This window comes from Kogia breviceps, chromosome 18, assembly GCF_026419965.1.
Source record: "Kogia breviceps isolate mKogBre1 chromosome 18, mKogBre1 haplotype 1, whole genome shotgun sequence".
NCBI classification, from domain to species: domain Eukaryota; kingdom Metazoa; phylum Chordata; class Mammalia; order Artiodactyla; family Physeteridae; genus Kogia; species Kogia breviceps.
Window position 1 is genome coordinate 13,678,577 of NC_081327.1, and position 25,787 is coordinate 13,704,363.

At 38.3% G+C, this 25,787-nt stretch overlaps 1 protein-coding gene across 5 annotated transcripts; it reads left to right on the forward strand.

Annotated features, from left to right (window-relative positions):
- Positions 1–1,243: 1,243 nt before the first annotated feature.
- On the forward strand, positions 1,244–23,973 carry ZNF585A (zinc finger protein 585A). 5 transcript variants are annotated; one of them, XM_067019013.1, is made up of 7 exons: positions 1,306–1,434; positions 2,928–3,532; positions 3,813–4,010; positions 11,714–11,840; positions 15,601–15,693; positions 16,410–16,433; positions 16,955–23,973. In XM_067019013.1, exons 3-7 carry the CDS (start codon positions 3,933–3,935, stop codon positions 19,285–19,287), a joined length of 2,655 nt encoding a protein of 884 aa, XP_066875114.1. In that variant the 5' UTR covers positions 1,306–1,434; positions 2,928–3,532; positions 3,813–3,932; the 3' UTR covers positions 19,288–23,973. The 5 variants fall into 5 exon arrangements, with proteins under 5 accessions (XP_066875118.1, XP_066875114.1, XP_066875116.1 ...); XM_067019017.1 differs by lacking the exon at positions 16,410–16,433 and having other exon boundaries at positions 1,244–1,434; positions 2,928–2,983; XM_067019015.1 differs by lacking the exon at positions 16,410–16,433 and having other exon boundaries at positions 2,533–3,532.
- Positions 23,974–25,787: the final 1,814 nt, after the last annotated feature.

Genomic DNA, 25,787 nt, shown 5'->3' on the forward strand with positions numbered 1-25,787 from the left:
CTTGTCGGAACAGAGAGTAACATTTGTTTGGAGGAGATTTACAGGAACATCGTTACCTGACTTTGACCTGATCTCAAGAACAGAGGATCTGACACCAAAAAGCTTCCAACAACTAAGCACGCCCCTCCCTCACCTATCCTATAAAAGGGCTTTGCTGAAAGCTTTTAGAGAGTTTGGGGTGTTTTAAAAGGCATGAGCCATCTATCTCCTTGCATGGCCCTGCAGTAACTCTTTCTCTGTTCCAAACTCTGACGTTTTGGTATTGTGTGGCCTCACTGTGCATCAGCACACGGACTTGCGTTATGGTAACAGGGAGAGTGTTAGCTGCTCCAGAATTTCCATATAGGAGAAGCTAAGGGAGCAGTCAGACTGGACTTAAGGCTTCATTTATATAGTAAGGACATTGTTATTACTTAGATTTTAATTTACAAATAAATAAAAATAAAAATAGCAGTTTTCCTTAAGTGCTTTTAGTCACATGTTGACCATCTTAAAGACCGTTGTTATTTTTTGTTATTGCTGCCTACTATTGTTTTACTTGCAGTAGTTAAGGTGAAGGCTAACGAAGATTAATGGGGATTTATCAAGTCTCCATTTGCCCCACCAGCCCTTCAGAAGGTGACAACTTCCTATGGCTGTATCTCTCTGGAAAGGATAGGACTACTCCGAGTTCTACCCTATTTCCCCCAGTTCTTTCTGGCGTTAAGGGCTGTACCACCTTTCCTGCAGCGGATTGCCCATTCTGACATTTCTCTGTTGCCAAGTGGCTTTGTCCAGGGGCGGACCTCGCCATTCTCCGAAAAGTGGATTGTAGCACCCTGACTTCCCCCCCCCTCATCTCCTGGTGGTTACTCCCAGGATCCAGCCTTGGTACATAAGACGTTTGTCCTTCTCCCTTGTTGACATTTTTCTTTCTGGCCCTCCACTTTCCTGGTGGTTTCTCCAAGCATGTAATTGCTCTCTGCACGGTGCTGATTCCTGAGGGGCAATTTAGGTTTTCTAAACATAACATGGAGCTGCGGACCCCATCTCCAATACCTTCCTCCTCCCGGAAGCCCACCTAGACCAGGGCCACACTCCCACATGCTCTGTGGCAACCCCGGCCTCGCTCTAAAAACCCGCGGGAGGTCTATTCCTTCGCTGTACGGAATGGATACGCTTCCAAGATGGCGGCCCGCTCGCAGAAGCACACTGGGTGCAGCCATGTTCTCTGCCCAATAGCGCCTCTCAGGGAAACTGCGCAAGGTCCCTAACAAAGTCTCTTCGCCGCGTTGACTGTTGGAGGAATGCGGCTTCCAGGGTAATTCAGAGCATGCGCAATACCAACGGTCCGTAAGGTGCTAGAGGCCCGACTTGAAGCGGAAGTGGCTCTCGGAGGCGTTTTTGCCGCCTCTGTCAGGAGCATCTTCACACTAATTCCGAGAGGTCTCTGAGGTGATTTTGCTTGGTCTTGATTAGGAATTCTGTGGGGTCAATGATAGAAGGCTTGTCCGTGGAGTTAGTGATGGTGGTTTTGGGATTCAGTGGTGGGGGGTGGGGTCTCTGGCGTCCGTTGTTGTGTGTCAGAGAGAGGTCAGTGATGAGGTCCTGGGCAATGGTGAATATCTTTGAGATGAGTGATTGGGATTTGGGGGCCCAGTGATGGGAGTCTGTGGTCATTGATAGGGCCTGGGGCGTCAGCATGGGGAATCTATGGGGTCTGTGATAAGCTTGCTTTTTAAATACTCACAAGCATTTTCTTTATTGCTCCCATTTCAGTGTTTGGGTTTTTGTTTTTTAAATTTCAGTTAATGTTTTCTTTGACTCATGAATTATTTAGAAGGGCATTCTTTATTTCAAATAATGCCTCAGGATGACGCTCGAGTGTAAAAATTGCTTATGGCCCAGTTCAGGGTCAGTTTTCATAAATGTCACATCTATTACATAAAAACAGTAGTATTCTTTATTAATTGTATTGTTTCATATAGATTGCATTATGCATATTATTTTGTCTGCTTAATTAATTACCGAGAAAGGTAAACTCACACTGGAAAGGTTATTTATCCTCTTGCCCTTCCTTCAACCAGTTTCTGCTTTATATATTTGGAACTATTATTAGGAGCAGTTATGTGTATTTTCAATAATAGATATAACTAAATAACTCAAAAGATATAGCAATTTAAGCACCCACCAGCAATTTATAAAAGAGCTCATTTTCCAGAATGCTTTCCAGCATTTTTTAAAAAGTTTTTACACTTCTGAGGGAAAATTATGTCTGATTGGTCTAATGCACTTTCCCATCAGTAATGTTGGCACCTTTTTGGTTAATTGCTATCTAAATTTACTTTTCTGTGAATTTTCATGTCCTTTGTCTTTTTTTTCCCTGGGCTTTTTTTTTTTTCCATTTGATTGCTAGATTTTTTTTTTTAACACTAAAGATAACCTGTCATCACATATTGAAAATTTTTTATATATATATTTTCATTTTTAAGGTGTATTTTAACATATAATTAGGAAATATCTAATCAGAAATATTTGTTTTCTCTTTTATAGTTTCTGGGTTTCCTCTCATGTACAATAAGATCCCTCCAACTCCACCAGAATGTTATACAAACGTATACTCCTAAAATTTATTTTAATATTCTTTGAGATTTTAAAAATACATATACTTAAAATATTTACTCATGTTGGAATTCAGTCTAATGTATAGTGTGCAATGGGGATCTAGTTTGTTTTGTTCCACGTGGAAGGCCAGTTATGTCAGCACCATTTATGCAATGAATGTCTTGAGTACACTCAATTGAATGTCACTTTTGTCATATACATAAATCAGTATTGTCTGGTCTGTTATTTTACTTGCTTTGATTATATTGTTTTTTATATTAACTTTTAATATCTAATAGTGCATAGTAATTGCTGATATTTATTGCATGCTTTTTGTGTTCCAGGGAGGTGTTGAGCACTTTGTAAGCATCATCTCATTTCATTTTTGTAACTCTATGAGGTAGGCGCTTTCATTCTCATTTTTGAAACTAAAGCTAAAAATAACATTCATTTTCTCATAGCCAAAAAGTAGCAGAGCTGCAATTCAAATCTTTAGTAATGTTACTCCATATCTCATGTTTTTTCCCATATTTTACCATGATTAATAACCTATCATAGGTTTTGTTAAACTTCATGTTCTCCACAGCACTGGTTCTCAAAGTATGGTTCCTGGAACAGTAGCATTAGCATCACCTGGGTACTAGTTAGAAATGCAGATTCTTGGGCCCTGCTATGATCTTAATGTTTTTTCCCCCCAAATTCATATGTTGAAATTCTAACACCCAAAAGTATGGTATAAGAAGATGGGGCCTATGGGGGATGATTAGGTCATGAAAGTAGAACCCTGATGAATGGGATTAGTGCTCTTATAAAAGATACCTCACAAAGCTTCATAGCCCCTTCCACCATGTGAAGACACAGCTAGAAGGTGCTGGCTATGAACCAGGACGAGAGCCTTCATCAAAACGTGATCATGGACTTGATCTTGGACTTCCTAGCTTCCAGAACTGTGAGCAATAAATTTCTGTTGTTTATAAGCTACCCAGTCTGTGGTATTTTGTTAGAGCAACCCGGATAGTCCGAGACAGGCCCTACCCTAGACCTACTGAATCAGAAACTGTGGGAGTGTGGGGATTTTTAACTGTATTTTAACAAACCCTCCAGGTGATTTGAATGCACACTCAGGCTTGAGAACCACTGTCCTGTGGTGTCTAGCTCAGGAAACTACACCTTGGAGTTCACTGGAGATGTTTATGTGATGACTGACCATGTGGACATTATCTTTCCAGGGATCCCCTGGGTCAGATCTTCCTCCAGACTCCACCTCATCTCTCCTTAGCAGCTCTGCTTGAGTTTACAGATGTCCACCAAACTTTAGGCTCCTGAGAGAATAAAGGTTGAGACCCAGCATGACCATGCCAGCTAATTGGACCTCTCACCAGAAATCCCTGGGCCTGGCTCCAGAGAAACATGGCAGCTCATGTGAGGTGAGGAGGAGGAATTCCAGGGGGTGGAAATTCATTCTGGGAGTAGTTTGGTCTTTATAACAAAATTTTGTGTAAAGATGATATCTAAAATTATTCCCAGCATTGTTTTTGGTGTTTATTTTATTTTGTTAACCATATTAACCTTGACATCTAAACCCATCAATGACAGTAAAAGAACTGAAAATTATGAACATAGATTCAGAAATCAAACGTATTAACTACTCACAGCAAAACAATGTTCAAAAATAATCTAGAAAAATAACTTATCTCAATTTAAAATCTAGATGAAATGGGTGAATTTCTAGGAACATACTAAATTTCCCATCAGATCTTTAATTACCATTTACCACGTTTTCACTTGTAGGTGTTAAGATTTTTACTTAAAAAATTCTACTTTTAATAAAATTAGGATTGCACCTTTGGAGAGATTTGTTTGCATTGATTTTATTCTCCTTTTGGAGTGTTAACTTCGTGTATGTGTGCAAATTTTATGTTTAATATTTCTAAATGTTATAAAGTCACTTGAAAAGAATGTTTCCAGATACAGGCTTTGTTATCAATAAAATATGTAGTTAGGAGGTTTTTACAATGTGGCTTATTTTTTCCTCTTTATCTCCTAGAGCTGAGAGATATTATTTAAAGTTTCTCACCATGAATATATTTCTATCTGTATTGCCTATAGTTTCTGTTTATAAATTTTGATACTATGTAATTTGGTGTAGTGATAGTAATGACATCTCAAGTTCATTTTGGATTTTTAATCCAAAATCCTGTTTAATATTTTTTCTTAGAATTCAGGTCTGTCTGATATTAATATGGAGGCTGTTATTTCCCTTCTGTTGGTATATCCAAATATGCCTTTTGCTTATCCTTTTACTGTCAGCCTTTGGAGTCCTTGTGCATTTCTCTGTACAGCAGTGGAAAGATGCTTTTTATGTTACACTTTTGATATGGGTGTTTCTTTTATGTATCTTTCACTGTATACTCTGTATTTTTTGCTTTTGTTTCTGTGTCATTCTGGTAATTAGGAGGGTTTAGATTCTTTTTTGTTTGGTTAGTTCTCTTAGTGTCACCTTTATCCCATTAATTTTTTGAACTAAATCTTTTACTCTTTTAGACAATATCTATTAAATTTGTACTGTGAATAATGATAAGAGTTCTATACTACTACTTAAAGGATTCTTTTGTTTGTTGGATATTTTTATTAAACTCTATTTTTGTTTTTTTTTTCTGTTTTACTTTAAAAGTCCTTATTTCCATTTCATGTCACTTACTTGTCTTAATCTGCTCTTGCCACTTTTTGTGTTTTCATGAAATGTTTTTATTGCTTTCAGAGAGACCTTCATTTCTGTGCTACTTTTTCTTTCTTTTTTACTTCTTTACTGAGTTCTGCCATTTTTTTTTCAAAAATTTAAATAACCATTTTCTTAACCTGTTTTTCCATTATTTCTTCTTTGGACTCTTATATCCCTATTTATTTCATTAAGTAGTTGATTGTTTTAGTGAATTCCTTGAATTCATGGTGAATGTGTTTTCTTTTATTGTGTGGCAATTTATTTCTAGCATGTTCCTTTTAATCTCTTTTTTTCATTCTTTATGCTTATAGTATCTTTGTACATTAGGAGATTTTTTTTTCCCCCGGTATGCGAGCCTCTCACCGTTGCGGCCTCTCCCGTTGTGGAGCACAGGCTCCGTACGTGCAGCCTCAGCGGCCATGGCTCACAGGCCCAGCCGCTCTGCGGCATGTGGGATCTTCCCGGACCGGGGCACGAACCCGCGTCCCCTGCATCGGCACGCGGACTCCCAACCACTGCGCCACCAGGGAAGCCCCATTAGGAGATTTTTATTGTTATCTTTGAGTAAGGAGATTTTTCCAGGACAGATTGTTTATAAACCTCATTTGGTGTGGAGTCAAAGCTACGAATATGACATCTTCTTGATTCCCCATTTAATTCTTGATGACATAGGGTTTAGGGGCCAGGGTTTGGGTGTGAGTAGGTTGTGAATATGCAAGTGTATGAAAGAGAAAAATTAGAGCATATGCTCTCTTTTCAAATATCTAAGGAACATTTTCAAAGAAATGACAATGTTCTAAGCCCCATAAACAGAATCAACACATCACAAAGAAGCAAACTGTAATCTCTGAACATAGTTAAATGAAGAAATAAAAAAGATAGCTTTCAAGCATCATAATTTTAGACATTAAAAACCACAAGTGGGCTTCTCTGGTGGCGCAGTGGTTGAGAGTCTGCCTGCTGATGCAGGGGACACGGGTTCGTGCCCCGGTCCAGGAAGATCCCACATGCCGCGGAGCGGCTGGGCCCGTGAGCCATGGCCACTGAGCCTGCGCATCCGGAGCCTGTGCTCTGCAACGGGAGAGGCCGCAACGCTGAGAGGCCCGCGTACCGCAAAAAAAAAAAAAAAAAGTATCTTTAATACTTTCTCTATCCTGTCCTTCCTGCATGCTCATTACCTACCCAGAATTCAGTGACCTGCTCTGTATATTCAACTCCTGAATCATCATCTCCATACTAGCTCTCTATCCACCTGCCTAGAGCCCATCCTTGTATATGTCTTATCACTTAAATCTTAGAATGTACAAAATATATTATTTCTTATCTTTTTCCCCCAGCCCCCTCCTCTAGTCCTTAAATTCATCTGTGACCTCAGAATCTACAGCAACACAAAACTGATAACTGAGAGTTATCTGAGTCCTTTTTTCTCATCTTCACACTCAGTATCACTTTTACCTCCTTAATAATTAGTATCAATCTCTTCTATAGCCTTACTACAGCCTTACTTTAGATAAGTGAGAAATTTGTATTCTCTCACCTGAATTGTGCAGTGGTTCTCGTGACTTATTTTCTGGTCTTGCCCATTTCAAAATGCTCTGTTATGAGCTTCAACTTTCTTCAATATATTTTTTCAACGTTTTATTTATTTTGCAATAATTATAGATTCAAAGGGCATGCAAAATATAGTATAGAGAATTCTCCCATAAATTCCAGTTTATTGTGATGCATGATTCTTTTTATTCATTGCTGGATCCAATTTGGCAGTATTTCATTTAGGATGTTTACATCTAAGTTCACAAGAGAGATTGGTCTGTAGTTTTCTTTTTGGTACTGTCTTTGTAGTGTTTTAGTGTCAGGGTAATAATACGGGCCCCCCCAAATTAGTTGGGAAGTGTTTCCTCTTCTTTTAATTTCTGGATGGGATTGTGTAAAAATGAGACTAACTCTTCTTTAAAAGTTTAGTAGGATTCTCTAGTAAAACTATCTTGGGACTTCCCTGGTGATCCAGTGGTTAAGACTCTGCTTCCACTGCAAGGGGCATGGGTTCAATACCTGGTTGGGGAACTAAGATCCTGCATGCTACATGGTGCAGCAAAAAAAACCCCAAAAACTATCTGGGCCTGGAGACTTTTTTTTCCAGGAGCTTTTAAATTATTAATTTAATTTAATTTAATGGTTTATGGGATTATCAACTTATGTATTTCATAATGTTGAGTTTTGGTAGTTGTGGTTTTTGAGGAATTGGTCCATTTCTTCTAAGTTGCTGACTCTATTAGCATAGAATTTTTTTATTCCCTTATTTTTCTTCTAATGGCTGCCAGATCTGTAACGATATTCATTCCTGAGATTGGTAATTTGTATCTTCTTACCTTTGTCAATCTGGTTGACTATTAGGTCAGTCAGCAAGATTTATCAATTTTGTTGATTTTTTTCAAAATAACTACATTGTGTTTTATTGATTTTTCTCTAGTTGTTTTATTTTAATTTTGTTTTCAGTTTCCTTGAAACCTGCTTTCTATTATTTTATTCTTTCTGCTTGCTTTGGGTTTATTTTGCTTTTCTTTTTCTAGTTTCTTGAGGTAGGAATTTAGATTATTGATTTGAGACCTTTCCCCTTTCCTTTTTAAAAAAATTGATGTGTAATTGACATATAACATTATTTTCAGGTATACAACATTATTCAATATTTGTATATATTGTGAAATGATCGCCACAATAAATCTAGTTATCATTCGTCACTACCCATAGTTACAAATATTTTTTCTTGTGTTGAGAACCTTCAAGATCTCTCTTAGCAACTTTCAAATATACAGTCCAGTATTAACTATAGTTACAGTTACCATGCTGTGCATTACGTCCCCATGACTTATTTTATACCTGGAAGTTTACCTTCACCCATTTTACCCACCACCCACCCCTTACCTCTGGCAACCACCAGTCTATTCTCTGTATCTATGACTTCAGTTGCTGTTTTTTTTACATTACACATAAAGTGAGATCGTACAGTATTTGTCCTTGTTTGTCTGACTTATTTCACTTAGCATAATGCCCTCGAGGTACATCCATGCTGTTGAGAATGGCAAGATTTCCTTCTTTTTTATGGCTGAATAATGTTCCAATGCATATATAAATACCACATTTTCTTTATCCATTCACCCATCTTTGGACACTTAGGTCGCTTTCATGTCTGGGCCATTGTGGATAATGCTGCAGTGAACATGGGGGTGTGTATATCTATTCAAGTTAACATTTTCATTTCCTTTGGATCAATACTTAGAAATGGAATTGCTTGATCATATGGCAGTTCTATTTTTAATTCTTTGAAGCGCTACCATAGTATATTCCATAGTGGTTGCACCAGTTTACATTCTTCCAATAGTGCACAAGGATTCCCTTTTCTCCACATCTTTGCCAGCACTTGTTATTTCTTGGGTTTGTGGGGGTTTTTTGTTGTTGTTACATTCTGACAGGTGTAAGGTGATATCTCATTGTGAATTTGACTTGTATTACCCTGATCATTAGTGACATTGAGCACGTTTTCATGTATCTGTTGGCAATCTGTATATTTTCTTTGGAAAAATGTCTTATTCAGATTCTGTGCCCATTTTTTACTTGGATTGTTTGTTTCCCCTTTTCTATAAATTTCCCTTTCAGCATCCCACAGATTTTGATACATTGTATTTTCACTTTCTTTCAGTTCTATGTATTTTCTAGATTTCTTTTGAGGATTCCTCTTTGACTTATAGGTTATTTAGAAGTGTGTTGATTAATTTCCAGATAGTTCTAGACTTTCCAGATAGCTTTTGTTACTGTTTTCTAATATAGTTCCTTTGGAGATTTTTCTTTTGTCTTTCTGTTATTGAGTTTTAGTTTGATTTCATTATTTTCAGAGAGAACATACTTCATATTATTTCATTTCTTTCCAGTTGAGATTTATTTCACAGCCTAGTATATGGTCTGTCTTGGTCATTGTTCTATGGATGCCTGAAAAGAATGTGTATTCTGCTGTTGTTGGTTGGAGTATTCTATAAATATTGATTAGACCCTGTTGTTTGTTTTTCTATATCATTGATAATACCCTGTTTATTATTTCTATAATTTACTGAGTGTGGGCTGTTCAGGTCCCTATAAATCCCTTTTTTAAGTGTTTGACTCCAGGTGGAAATAGCCATTCCTTCAATTATGCATTTCCAGATTAGATTTTTTTAATATGGAAGATCATGTTTTTTAAAAAACATTTTACTATGAAAAAAATGTAAATGTATTCAAGAGTAAAGAGAATAGTATAAGGAGCCCATGTATCTATTGTACCTATCACTCAGCTTTATTAGTGATCAACATTCTGTCATTCTTATATTATCTAAAACTACTCTCCTCCCCAGCTGCTGGATTATTTTAAAGTAAATCTCCAAAACCATTTTATCTGTGACTACTTTGATGTATATCTCTAAGAGACGAGAATTCTCTTTTTCTTCCTTTTTGTTTGACATAACCATTAAGCCATTATCACACCTAAGACATAATATCAGTAATTCCTAGGTATCATCTGATACCCAGTTATTATTTGAATTTGAAACATGCCATAAATATCTTTTTAATGTTGGTTTGCTTTAATTAAGAGCCAGACACGGTCCACAAGTTGCATTTGGTTAGTGTGACTCTGAAGTCTCCTTTAATAAAGAAAAGATTCTCCTCCATATTTTTTCTGTTGTAATTTATTTTTTGAAGAAACAGGTCATTTGCTGCCTTCTGGATTTAGCTCATGTTTTGGTCTTGATATTGTTCAACATATTCCTCTATACTTCATATTACCTATGAATGATTTGTTGGATCTGGAGGCTTAATGAGGTTGAGGTTGTATTTTTCTTTATATTTGGTAAAATTACTTAATGGGTGGTATGAAATTAATTACTATATCATGTCAGGAGGCACATAATACATGGTTATCTCTCTTTTTGTGATGTTAAAATTGATGAGTGGATGCCAGTGTTACTAGCTGACTCGTCCATTTTAAACTTCTCTTCAGCCTTTCACCTGAAACAGTTGAGCAACCCTTAATGATTATTGTCTAAACCCATTATTTCATTAGGAGTTATGAGATGATGGTATTCTAATTCTATCCTAACTTCTTCATTTATTAGCCAGAAATCATTTTGTAAGGAACTGTTCCTCATCATTTATTTGGTTATTCTGCAATACAGATCTTACACAAAAAAATGTTTAATATAAATCTGACTACCTTAATTACCTTTACTTAAAGTGGAAAATTCATACTTGTTCTATGAGCAAACTGTTTTTCCCATAACCACCTTCCTGGCTTGTCATGCAAACTTCTCTTCATTTACATAGAGCTATTTGCTATTCTCCAAACTCATCGTGTATTTTCCTATATCCACACCTTTGCTTGTCCTTTCTGGGAAATGACCTTCCTCACCCCCCCATTCTGTGTTATACTTCTCATCTTCCGACTTAAATTCCTCAACTAATAATAAACTTATACCCCCATGTAGAATGTATTTTTCCTTTTTGGGGACCTCAGTGTGTTCCACACAGAGATTTACTTTTTGACACTTTAGTGAACTTGTGTCTTCTTTTTCTTTTCTTTTAAAACATAGGTCTTGTTTATTTTCCAAGTCTTTTAAGTTGCTAGAAGATTAGAAACATAAATAATTCATATTTGTGTTCCCAGGGCTAGCATAATGGCTGGTCCTAAATTGCTCAGAAATTGTATCACAGGTCATTCTTCCAGTTGCTAGAAGACTACAGGAGAGCCTATTTCAATCTTCAGTTTTGAAAAAAAGAGTAATTGACCATAATATAGAACAATAGCAGAAATTCTTTACTGGATTTCTTTCTTCCATAAAATATTATGTAAAATTAGATATTTAATATACACCCTATATGCAATACCATTTTTTAAAAGCTCCTGGATTTCACAGGTGTATCCACTTGTCAAAATTTCAAATGGTACTCTGAGGATTTGTGCATTTCATTGTATGTAAAGCTTACTTTAAAAAGGTAAAAAAATGTTATACTCTACTTAATGATTTGCATTCTGAAGTATTTAGGAGGAAGTGTACTGGCATCCAAAGTTTACTTTGAAATGCACAAAAAAGTAAGATGGATTGATGGATGGGTAAAAGGATGGGTAAATGTGTGGTAAAACAAATCGAGTAAATTGTTAGGGAAGATTCTAAGTGGTGGTTATACAGGTTTTCACTATACAATTATTTTAAATTTTCTGTATGTTTGTAAAATTTCATGATAAAATGTTAGGGAAATGGGGGGGTGAGTTTTTAAAAGGGAGGTAAATTAATAACAACAAAACCTAAGTTCCTTATTCCTAAATATAGTCTCTCCATCCCCCAAAACTAACTATTCATGCTGAACAGGAATATGCCCTTACAGGGATCAGTGTCCTTCAGAGATGTGGCTGTAGATTTCAGCAGAGAGGAGTGGCAGCAGCTAGACCTTGATCAGAAAAACCTGTACCGGGATGTGATGCTGGAGACCTATAGCCACCTGCTCTCAGTAGGTAAGCACCGTTACCTGAGTGTCTGAAAGAAGAGCCCCACTGAGAGTGATTTTATTCTCAGTTGCTGAATGCTGTGAGACACCTGACTTATATGATGGTTTTGTCCTTGATTTGTCCAGGATTCTTTATCCCTTTTGGGCACTCTGAATTTTACAGTTGACCCTTGAACAACACAAGGGTTAGGGGTGCAGACCCAGCACAGTTGAAATTTCACATACAACTTTTGACTTGCCAAACACTTAACTCCTTATAGTCTACTGTTGACTGAAAGGCTTACCAATAACATAAAGTCAATTAACGTATATTTTTTGTGTTATATACTGTATTCTTACAATAAAGTAAGCTAAAGAAAAGGTTATTAAGAAGATCATAAGGAAGAGAAAATACATTTACTATATGTATTTATTAATACCGTAAGTTTATATCATCTATTTATAAGGTGAATTGTCTGTCAATGCCTACATCAATATTGTCTTAAATGATACAAAACACTGTAGATGTTATATATATTACAACACTAGACATCAAAAATGAAAAGGTAATGTGAAAGAGAAATTCATATTTATTTATAGGTGTAATGAATGATTCATGTATTGATAATGAAGAAGTAGCAGTATGATTGCTTTATGGTAGCCTAGTGTAATTGAAATGATGGTTTCATGGTAGCCTAGCCTATACACTAATGAATAAAGTATTATAAAATTTTTATGGCATACAGTATTATAGTCATATTCATAATGCAGTATTGGAAACATTGTTACATTAAGAAAAAACCACTTACCTGTGATGATAGGCTGATACCCAGTTTCTCCAATTACAAGAGAGGCATACTGTACAATAATGCAGTTCTTGGAAAGCAAAGTTATAAAACAGTAAGAAAACTAACACATTATTAATTTTATATTAAATGGCACTCACCTTATGCCTATGTAAGGATAGGCTGTCTACCTCAATACAAGTCTTGTACATGATGTTCTACGTGATGAATACTTAGTCAATGATGATGACAATGACACACAAACTCCTCATACAGTTCTTGCCATACAGTTATTAGATTTTCACAGGAAGACACATGTATACACAACAGATAAGTTTATTAACTGTACAGCATGATGATTCTTTACTGCTTTATAAGTGGAAGTGGATCATCATAAAGGTCTTCATCCTTGTTGTCTTCACATTGAATGGGCTGAGGAGGAGAAGGAAGAGGAGGGGTTAGTTTTGCTGTCTCGGGGATGGCAGAGGTGGAAGAAGTGGGGGAGGTGGAAGAGGGGAGGCAGGAGATACAGGCACACTCAGTGTAACATTATGGAAATACATCATAATTTCTAACTTTTTTGCTTTTTCATTTCTCTAAAAATATTTCTATACCATACCAAATCTTCTTCCACCATTTGCTTTACTTTCAGTGCCCATATCATAGAAAGGTCCATGTAGTAAAAGAAGTCAAAAGCAGTTTTAAGTAAATCTGAACCCTTCTGCCAGACTGTCTAATGGCAATTTGTTTTCTGGCATTACTTCTTCTATGTTTTCTTTCTAATCATCTGACATTGGTTCGAAAGCCCTCAAATTCATCAAGCCTCTGCTGTGATGTCTATTAGCTCTTGAATTTCTCCAAGATAATCCTCCACACCCTCACCCCCACCTTTTCTGCCTTATTCACAATGTCTTTCTTGATTTCCCTTATTTGCTCTGTTGTAAATCCTATGCAGTCATGCACAACATCTGGACACAGTTTTTCTGGCAGGAATGTATTGTTTCAGGCTTGATGGCTTTCATGGCTTTTTCTGTAACAACGGTGGCGTCGTCAGCGCTGTAATCCTTCCAGCCTTTTATGATGTTCTCTCTATCAAGTTTCTCTTCCACAGTGTTGACAGTCCTTTCCATAGACTACCATGTGTAATAAGCCTTAATGGTCCTTGTGACCCCCTGATCTAGGGGCTGAATTAGAGATGTTGTGTTTGGGGGAAGGTAGACCATTTTGATGCCTTTGGTGTTGAACTCATGGGGTTCTGGGTGACCAGCGACATTGTCCAATATCAAAAGGCAGTCCCTTACTGGCTGGGTACTTACTGACTCCAGGGACAAAGCATCAATGGAACCAATTCAGAAAGAAAGTTCTTGTTGTTCAGGCCTTCTTGTTTTACAACCAAAAGACTGGCAGCTAGTGTTTATCTTTTCCTTTCAAGGCTTAGGGGTTAGCAGCTTTATAGATAAGGGTTGTCCTAATCATAAACTTGACTGAACTTGCACAAAACAGGGGAGTTAGTTAGGATTTAGGTTCCCGTCCTGGTGCTCAGTTCTTTTCCTTAGTCCTTTGTGGCATTTTTTCCAGAATATGGCACTTTCATCTGCATTAAAAACCAGTTCAGGCAGATATCTTTTTTCTCCTGAATGATTTTCTTTATGGCATCTAGGAACTTATCTGCTGCCTTTTGGTCATCAGAAGCTGCTTCTCCTGTTATCCCTTTTTAAAGTCAAACCTCTTTCTAAAATTATCAAACCATCCTTTACTGGCATTGAATCCTCTAGCTTTAAGCCCTCCACCTTCCTTTTGCTTTAAGTTACCATATAATGATTTTGCTTTTTCTCAAATCATATTAGAATCTATAGGTATGCTTCTTTTTAAAAAATATTGATTTATTTATTTGGCTGTGCCAGATCTTAGTTGCAGCATGCAGGATCTTCGTTGTGGCATGCGAGGTCTTTAGTTGCACATGTGAACTCTTAGTTGTGGCATGTGGGATCTAGTTCCCTGCCCAGGGATGGAACCCAGGCCCCCTGCATTGGGAGCGTGGAGTCTTAGCCACTGGATCACCAGCAAAGTCCTGGTATGCTTTTCTTATAACAATCCTGTACCCACATAAAAACTACATTTTTAATACAAGATTTTAAAAAGTGTTTCTCAAAAAGTGCATGGTGGGAATTCCCTGGCAGTCCAGTGGTTTGGACTCCACTCTCTCACTGCTGAGGGCCTGGATTCAGTCCTCCCTAGTTGGGGAACTAGGATCCCAAAAGCCATGCAGTGCAGCCAAAAAAAAAAAAAAAACGATGCAGGGTTTTTGTGTCTGATGATATATGCTTCATGAATTTCTTTTTTTTTTTACAATGGTTTTTACACTTAATTCATTTATCTTGAAATGGCTGGCAACAACAGCTGCAGATCTCAATCAAGCGATTCAGCTTTTTCTTATAATGTCATGAATTTTCTCTGTTCTTGGGAGCATTTCCAGCATCGCTAGTGGCACTTAGTATGTAAGTATGGGTCCCATGATGTTATTCAAGGTTTATGGTATTGCAAGAAACATGAAACATATGTGAGAACCCAGAGAGATTACTTTTTACTGCTATACACAATTTACTGGCGAGAGGGACTGCTCATGAGGCAATGATTAGGGCATTTTAAGTGGATATTTACAGCACTTGAGCTCACTGCAATAGCAATAGGAGGTGGCTACAAAATTCATGACATACCTAACTTTTTAAAAACATTTTTTGATATTTCTAGGCTATGAAGTTTGTCTGAGTTTTTTCACATTGTCACAGATCTCCAAAAGGTTTTCCAATATTTTCAATAAAATCCATTCATAAGTTGGACCCATGTGGTTCAAAGCCCTGTTGTTCAAGGGTTAACTGTACTCTGTTCTCAGAGATACACTGTTACTTTCCTGTAGAACAAAGCCTCATTGAACAAGACTGTTGATTGGGCTCTGTAACACAATTAGCTGGACCCAGCCCTTTTATCATTTCTCATGAACAGGGTATCAAGTTCCTGAAACAGAGATTTTCATGTTGGAGCAAGGAAAGGAGCCATGGGCACTGCAGGGTGAGAGTCCACATCAGAGCTGTCCAGGTGAGTGAGTGTGACCCAGACTGATGGGAGACAGGGAAGTAAATCTCAGCCATATTGAGAAAGACTGGCATCTTTGAAATACTATTAAGATGACTCTTCTGGAAGGTTCTGATTTTTTTGTATTATTTGAGGACCCTTGATATCGGCCTCTCAAATAACTAAATGCCTTCTGTAAAAATGCCTTTGTTGTTTCTAACTGTCTTCTTCCTTGGCTTTTTGGCATCTGGATCACACGCCAATCTGCCTCAAAATTTTCTTTTTTTCTTGGTTATGCTCCTTTTCTCTAACATTCTTTTTTCTTTCTGCCTTCCACATTGTCCGAGATTCATTCTTTATGTATTCAGCTGTTCATGGATTTGCTTTCTTTAAAAGTTACTATATGTCACACACTCCCACTCCTCCTAGTCCTCTTTCATTTCTTTCTTTCTCATTGTGAGATGCTTTGGAACTTTATCTCCAATCATGCTCTCTTCCTTTTTTCTTCATAGTCACTGACTTAAGATTTCTCACTTTCCCATTCCCCATGTCTTTCATCCAACTGATGACTTAGGGGTCACTGTTGCTTAACCTTTAGGAGTACCTTTCTGACTTCCTTCCAAGGTTGCTTGAGACTTCACACTGACTGGGGGCTGTCTGCCTGGTTGGCTGATTTTTGAAATTGCTTTATTTCTGTACTTCACATGATGAGGTTTGAGTTTAATCATGTCTTCATTCAGGACACACTATCATCATCAGTATGGGTAAGGATTCTCTATTTAATTTTTCTGTTTATTCATTATTCCTTCTTTTCCCCATACTCATCTCACTTCCCATCATAGGCAATTGTTTTATATGATAGAAACATATTTTAAAGTTCATATTTAAAGTGACTTGGGGTATGTATTATTAGTTTATATAAATATTATTGTGCTATATATCTTGTTCTTTGCCTTTTTTCACTTCCTGGCACAGTGCATTGAGTTCATAAAGTTTATTTTCTGAATAAACTGAATTGTGTCCCAGAATGTTTCCTATCACCACTATCACCAAGTCTTCTCAGACAATGATTCACCCTCACCCTTTTCACTGTGTTCAACCTGGATGAACCATATGACCCTCTCCTCTTGCCTCTGCTAGCTGCTCTTTGAGCTAAAATCATCTCATTCTCCTTTGAGAAGGAGAGTTTGGATTTCAAACCTCACAGAGAATTTCTGAAAAACTTCTTTCTACATTGAGAGGAAAGGTGATGCTACAAGTGACATTTTATTGTATTTTATTCTAGAAGAATTGTGGCAGATTGATGACCAGATAGAGAGCTATCAACAAAGAGAAAACAAATCTTTAAGAGATGTAGCTTTCATCAAGAAAATACTGACTATAAAGAGGGATTATGAATATAAGGACAGAAAAATAATTCATGTGAGCCACAACATTCCTTCCCCAAAGAGACCTCATCAATGTGACTTATATGGAAGTGCTTTAAGCCATAATTTAGATTTACACGGTCATAATAGAAACAGTGGATCAAAGAACATTAATAAGATTACTGAATATGGTAAAATTTCTTCCTGTACTAAACATGAGTGTACTCCAACAGGAGAGAAATTATGGGACCATAATCAATGTGGAAAAATCCTCAGCTATAAACAAGTACCCTGTCAACATCAGAAAAGTCATAGTGGGGCAAAATCTTATGAATGTGTTGAATTTGGAAATATCTTCACCCAGAAGTCACAACTCAAGGTACATCTGAAAGTGCATACAGGAGAAAAACTGTATGTATGTATTGACTGTGGGAAGGCATTTGTACAGAAGCCAGAATTCATTACACATCAGAGAACTCATACTAGAGAGAAGCCCTATAAGTGCAGTGAATGTGGGAAAGCCTTTTTCCAAGTATCTTCTCTTTTCAGGCATCAGAGAATTCATACTGGAGAAAAACTCTATGAATGCAGTGAATGTGGGAAAGGCTTCTCTTATAACTCAGATCTTAGTATACATCAGAAAATTCATACTGGAGAGAGACACCATGAGTGCTGTGATTGTGGCAAAGCATTCACACAGAAGTCCACACTCAAGATGCATCAGAAAATTCATACAGGCGAGAGATCCTATATATGTATTGAATGTGGACAGGCCTTCATCCAGAAGACACACTTGATTGCACACCGAAGAATTCATACTGGAGAAAAACCATATGAATGCAGTAACTGTGGGAAGTCCTTCATTTCCAAGTCACAACTGCAGGTGCATCAACGAACTCACACAAGAATGAAACCGTCTATATGCAACGAATATGGGAAGGTTTTCAACAACAGTTCCAACCTCAGTACACATAAGAAAGTACAAATGAGAGAGAAATCTTCCATATGTACTGAATGTGGTAAGGCCTTTATGTACAGGTCAGAGTTGATTATACATCAGAGAATTCACACCGGAGAGAAACCTTATGAATGCAGTGATTGTGGAAAAGCCTTCACTCAGAAGTCAGCACTCACAGTGCATCAGAGAATTCATACAGGAGAGAAATCATATATATGCATGAAATGTGGGCTAGCCTTCATCCAGAAGGCACACTTGATTGCCCATCAAATAATTCATACAGGAGAGAAACCTTATAAATGTGGTCATTGTGGGAAATCCTTTACTTCCAAGTCACAACTCCACGTGCATAAACGAATTCACACAGGAGAGAAACCTTATATGTGCACTAAATGTGGGAAGGCATTTACCAACAGGTCAAATCTCATTACACATCAGAAAACTCATACAGGAGAGAAATCCTATATATGTCCTAAATGTGGCAAGGCCTTCACACAAAGGTCAGACTTGATTACACATCAGAGAATTCATACTGGGGAGAAACCTTATGAATGCAATACCTGTGGAAAAGCCTTCACCCAGAAGTCACACCTCAATATACACCAGAAAATTCACACTGGAGAGAGACAGTATGAATGCCATGAATGTGGGAAGGCCTTCAACCAGAAATCAATACTCATTGTGCATCAGAAAATTCATACAGGAGAGAAACCCTATGTGTGCAGTGAGTGTGGAAGAGCCTTCATCCGGAAGTCAAACTTTATTACTCATCAGAGAATTCATACTGGGGAGAAACCTTATGAATGCAATGATTGTGGGAAATCCTTCACCTCCAAATCTCAGCTCCTGGTGCATCAACCAATTCACACAGGAGAAAAACCATATGTGTGTGCTGTTTGTGGGAAAGCCTTTAGTGGCAGGTCAAATCTCAGTAAACATCAGAAAACTCATACTGGAGAAAAGCCCTACATCTGTTCTGAATGTGGGAAGACCTTCAGACAAAAGTCAGAACTGATTATACATCATAGGATTCATACTGGAGAGAAACCTTATGAATGCAGTGACTGTGGTAAATCGTTCACTAAGAAATCACAGCTCCAAGTGCATCAACGAATTCACACAGGAGAGAAGCCTTATGTGTGTTCTGAGTGTGGGAAGGCCTTCACTGACAGATCGAATTTGAACAAACACCAGACAACACACACTGGAGACAAACCCTATAAGTGTGTAGTCTGTGGGAAAGGCTTCGTTCAGAAATCAGTTCTCGGCGTGCATCAGAGTATTCACACTTGAGAGAAACATTCAGAAAACCTCAGTGAGATCAGATTTTATTTTACATTATGGAATTCGTGCAACAGAAAAATATGCATATTATCATAACTAGAAGTGCTCCATCAGAATGTCACACATTACTATACAGAAGAGGACCTCTGAAAGGACCCTGAATGGGAGGAATGGGAGGACCCCTTCCCATATTGTCACCAGCCTCAGTAAACCTTGGGGCATTCACACTGAGAAGGAACTTTGTCAGTTTGGTACATTAGAAGAAACCTTCTCATGAAAACTGTAATGGAACGCTTACCAAATTCTGCACTGGAAACATTATGTGAGGTCATGTTAATGATAATCCTGTTTACTGTGGAATAGGTAACATGCCAACAAGTTGAATGGTAGAACAGCATAATATATACGATAACAATAAACCCTGAGTTCTGTGAAATGTTTGTTACAGAACACATTGATTGCCTAACAGAATTTTGTGTGTCATTCTTCTGTTGAATCAAACATGGTCTGCGTATCTAATCCCCCATTGCATATTTTTATCAAGAAAGGGATGCCACAATAAAAAAATTATGTATACAGATATAAACCTCAGAGTGTACGTTGATTCCCTCATTATCCTCTAGCATGATGAATGGTAACCCCCCCTTATTAGCCACCAGTAGAGTGTTTTCAACTTTCATACAGCACATTGTCTTCTGACCCCTATAATTGCATTATGACTGCCTATTCGTGCTGACTACCATTATCTCCCAGACTTACTGACCCGTAATTAGCCCCCAGTATTGTGTCCTGTGAACTCTCATTACCTTCAGGAAAGTTTCTGAAGTAAGAATGTTCAGGTCACCTTAGTCAACTCTTCACCTCAGTCTCCCTTTTGCTGTTATAGTCTTATAGTGCTCCCAGCTTATTTGCCTTCCTTAATGACTTGACCTTTATAATGACAATAATGAATCAATAACTCATTAAAACAAACCCCAACATACCTTCACTGTCTTCTCTCTACCCATCTTCATTCCATGTACTCCTCAAGGACCTTCTCCCCCATGTGCCTCAAACACATCAGGTTAGGTCCTGCCTCAGGGCCTTTGCATTTGCAGTGCCCTCTTCAAAGAGCACAGTTTTTCATTATATCTGTGTGGTTTACTCCTTCATGTCTTTCTTCCAATGGTATATCTTCACAGAGGCCTGCCCTGCTCTTCCCTGCCTGCCTGGCTTAAAATTTCATCACCCTCCCCTTCCTCCTTTATCCTCTCCATAGCACTTATTACCATGATGCCATGTATATTTCACTTATTTGTCTATGGTTCCCACTCTAGAATGTTTTTCCCCGTTTTGTTCACCGTTGTGAACCTAGACCCATGCCTGACATACAATAGTCCTTCTATGAGTGCACGTTGTGGAGTGTTGACCATGCTCATCCCATGACTTCCTTTTGATCCTTTCTGTATTGCAGCATAAGATGCTCCAATGGGGAGAACCAACTTGTCTAAAACACACAAAGCTTTTTCACCCCTAGTCTTTACCTGGGCTGTGCCTCCTTCCTGTTCTAAAAGTTGTAACATAATCGTAAACCTTTTGCTCTGATGCCAGCCCATTTAAAGAAGGGACTGAGGCACAGGAAATCAGCCCCACATAGATGGGACTTGATGCTTGATGTTTCAGGATTCCCTTCAATGATTCTGAAATACCACAGTCAGCTCCAAAGTGATCACAAAAGAGCCCACTCACTCTGCCCAAGCATGCACAGTCCTGCCTTACCCCAATTGCACCTTTATGGGGCCTTTTCTACCCCATAACCTGACCTACAGACATGCTTATCATTCCCTGATGGGTATGCCCAAAGCTAATAATATGGAGAGGCCAAGAGCAGAAAAGGGTTGACCTTCCTTAGAAGTTAGGTGTGCAACCTAAAACTGGAGTAGCAGTGGTCTCACAGATGCATGCAGAGGGTCTGATTGAAAGCTCAGCTGCTGGGTGGCCAAATGAACCAGCAAAATGGTTCCTTCAGGTCAGTCCATTGGCAACGCTGAGAGTGGGAAACAGTTGGGTTGTACAGAAATGTTCTCACCTTTGTGAATAGTAGCATGAGGGTTGAGAATGGGGGCAGACCTGGTTAAGGGGACAGGTCTAAGGATTTTCCTGTAATCCCCTCACCCAAATTGGGCAGTGATTAGTGACATATCCCACATATCCCATATTACCACACCTCAGATCCATGTCTATCCATCATTAGCTCCCCTTTATCTCACCTCTTCACAGTATCTGATGAGCCACTGTACACCCTTCTCTATGTTAAAACAGTATCTGGTGACCCACTACCCCCTTTTACCTCATTCAGCACTGCTTTTGGGGCTTCACTCAATGTTTTATGACCTACCATTTTCCCCCAACTTAGGACAGTGTTTGCTGATCCCACAGGAGAGTGTCTGGAGATCTCTCCATTACCCCCTTCTTAACCCACCCCAGCACAATGTCTGGACACCCTCCATTATCCTCCTTTGAGTTTACTCCATCACTGTGTTTGTCACCTCTTATTACAGGAAATAGTGTCTGGAGATATTCTCATTACCTCTTCCAGTTACCTCCAGCATAATGTGTATTACTTCACCCCATTTGTGAAACAGTCTGGTAACCTCCATACTCCCCATTTATTCCCACTTTCACCTAAATAGTAACTGATGACCACTTATTACAATCCTCAGAGTAGGAAACCATGGTATACCCCACCTAATCCAACTTTTAACATTATCTCCTGATTCTTTCATTATACCTCTATCAGGATGGCTTGTGTTTCCTTTCATTTGTCTGTCACAATGATGGTGACCAGTTATCTTCCATTACTCCACCTAGCAGTGTTTGTAGCCATCCCCAACACAGTATGTGGTGATGCCCCCGATACTCTCTGAACACTGGTGTGTACCATTAACCTGCTTCCCTCTCCCCAGATAAGGGCAATGACTGATAAGGCACCATAAACTTCACATTAGCCATCTCTGTAGGACCCCCATTAACAACCGGCACAAAGTCTGTTGGTGCCCATTATCCAGTAATACAGTATCTGTGACTCTTCCATTAAATCCTGGTAATATCTGCTATTTCCCTATTGGCCCCCAGTAACACAGTGTCTACCGATTCCCCATTGCCCACATTGCTTCATGAAGCCACTTAGTGTGGCTACTGCAAGTCCCCCAGTACTGCTTCTCCAAGTCCCCACTGTTTGCCTGGACAGGAACCCGGGGGGATGGAGAAGGGATGAGGATCAGGTCCTAGCGTTATAGACACCCTCCAGGGAATTGTTGGTCTGGAGTAGGCTGGGGAGGATCTGGGAGACCCAGGATATCACAAACAGCTTCCCATTTACTACATGAGTGAAACAAGCAGAATAGTGAAAGCTGTTGACATGCATTAAAATCCAGGTGCCAACCCTGATGCCCAGTAACCTCCCCCGAGCCTCAGTTGCCTCACCTGTAAAATAGAGTTATGGAGGATGAAGAGTCACTTGAGGGGAGTGGGGCTAGTGGAGACCAATGAGAGGGTCCCTGTTGTTAATGATATTACTAGTTATAAGTTGACACAAGACCAACCTCTGTATGGCTGTACCAAAACCTCACAGAGGGCAATGTATGTTATTTTATTGTAAATTACTTTCAATTATTTCTCTTTTATATTTACTGTAACATAATATTATAGTACTGAGATATTTTTAAAGTCAGATTTATTGAGGTATAATTTACACACAGTAATAGTCACCCTTAAAAGTGTACAGTTCTGAGAGTTTTGACAAATGTGTACAATCATGTAATCAGCACCACAACCAAGAGAACAGTTCTTTCACTCCCCTAAATTCCCTCCTATCCCTTTTTAATCAATCTCTCTATCCACTCCCAACCCCTCAAAATCACTGATCTGTTTCCTGTTTCTATAGTTTTGCCTTTTTCACATGTCATATAAATGTGTGTGTATCCATATATATGTAAAAATATGTCTCCTTTGGAGTCTGACTTCTTTCATTTAGTGTATTTGAGATTCATCCATATGGTTGTATGAGATACAAATGGGAATATGCTGATGAAAAGACGTTCAACATCATTAGTCATCAGGAAAATGCAAATTAAAACCATAATGACATACCACTACACCCTTATCAGAATGGCAATAAGTAACATAGTACAAAAGTTGGCAAGGATGTAAAGCAATAGACACTTTCATGAATTGCTGATGGGAATGATATACAATGGTATCTCCACTCTGGACAAAAGTTTCACAAGTTCTTATAAAGTTAACTATATATTTATCCTAGAGAAATGAAAAATTATGTATGCACTCGAATGTTCACAGAAACTGCATTCATAATCACCAAAAGATTGGAAACAACCCGAAAGTCCATCAGTGGGTGAATAACTAAACACAATGTAGTACATCTATACAATGGAATACTACTCAGCCATAAAAAGGCTGATTTATGACACCAGAGAAAGGAATGATTCATGTTCACAGAAACTGCATTCATAATCACCAAAAGATTGGAAACAACCCGAAAGTCCATCAGTGGGTGAATAACTAAACACAATGTAGTACATCTATACAATGGAATACTACTCAGCCATAAAAAGGCTGATTTATGACACCAGAGAAAGGAATGATTCATTGACACAAGCTACAACGTGGATGAATCTCAAAAGTATTATGTCTTACCATGTGATAATTTAAATTATGTTTGATAAAAGACTTTTTATTAGAAATTAGATTATAAATATCTATACATAATTAGATTTGTACATTAGTTATAATTTTATACTGCATATCATTTTATACTATAATAATGTATATTTGTAATATAGTACATTGTAATACCATTTATTACTGTATATTCCTATTACAATAAAATTTATTTTATATGAATATAATATGTATTATATGATTATATGTTGGAGTATGTAATTTTTTCTATTTTGTATATCAATCTTTCACATAAAATTTGTTATTTGTAGTTTTACATGTTTACATTTAATGTTTATAGTGTAAAGTTATAACTATAATAAAAGGAGCCATAGGGTCTGAAGAACCTGCAGTTGTAGTTGGTCAACGTTTTTACTATCTGTCGACACGCCCATTCTGGCTGTTCTTAACATGGCTGAAGCTTATTTCTCTTTGGGCCTTTGTCTGGCTGTGTTCTCTGAGAGTACTCTTCTTCCCCAGTGTCCATTCAGTTTGCTGTCCTCTCCTGTTTGGAGAGTTCACACATACACCATTGTATATTTTGTACTATCTTTGTGCTGCAAGTACCACCCTCAGACCTAATATTAAATGTTTCTTTTTTTGATTTATCATTCCTCCCTCCCCACTGGACCATCACCCTCATGATGTCAGGACTTTGTCTTTCTTCTGCTGTGTCCAAGGCAGCCAGCATGGTGCCAGCACAAAGTAGAAACTCTACAAATTTGTTAAATGGATGAATGAATGATAGCAATAGCAGTGAGGTTGACCAAGTGCTCCACACAGTGAGCTAAATTTGTGGGGAGGAAGGAGGGGGTAGGAGGGTGGGTTGGTTATAGGTCCTCTAATTTGAGATTTAATTCCCCTCCCCATGCCCTGGCACAACCACGTCCTTTCTCCCCTGGCCATCCCATCCTTCCCCTCCCCAGCATATCTGACCTGCATCCTATCCTCCCCCAGCATCCACAAGTTAGCGCTGTGTCTCCTTAATAAGCCTCCTCCTGGTTGTGGTGGGTAGGCTATGTAGAGCAGGGAGGACAGTAGTGCGGGATACACAGGCAGGGGGCCATCCTGGCAGCATCCATCCCAACACTTTCAATCTCATATCCCATCATTCAGTCCAGTCTGTCCTGCCTGCTCCACCAGAGGAGCCACCAGTGGATATGAAACCCAGGGGACAAGGGGAAGGTGGCAGGGCAGAGGATTCCAGGCCTAGTGTGGAAGGTGTGGACCCTGTGGCTAAGGTCTGGTTAAAGCCAATGTTGTCATGGGCACTTGCCCTAATGTCAGGGTGAGCTGAGACCTGCATCCTCAGCATTCAATAGGGCTACTTGTGCTGGAGTGACTGCTATCTATATTATATCCTACCCCACCTGAGCTCACCCCACTTTCCATACCATATGCTGTACCATACCATACACCATACCATACCACTTATTAACTGTTTTACTTAATTCCACAATTATATTCTTATTGAAGAATAATTAATAGTTATAATTTATAACTAATATCAGAAGCCTTGTCATTATTTATTGTATGACTCTAATTATTAAGATAGCATGAATAACATCAACTCTGATGCTAAGAAATCCCGTGTCCCTTCTGCTTTCTGCTACCTTCCCTTGTTTGCATTATATTAACACAACAATAGCCCCACCCTTGGGGGCAATGTTTTTTCCTCCTTTGTGAAATAGGCACAATTAGTTTACTCCTTTATTGATATTATTGTGCTATTTTAATATAATATTGGACATTGCTATTAAAACAAAAACTGGTGTTCTCTGTTCCATCTA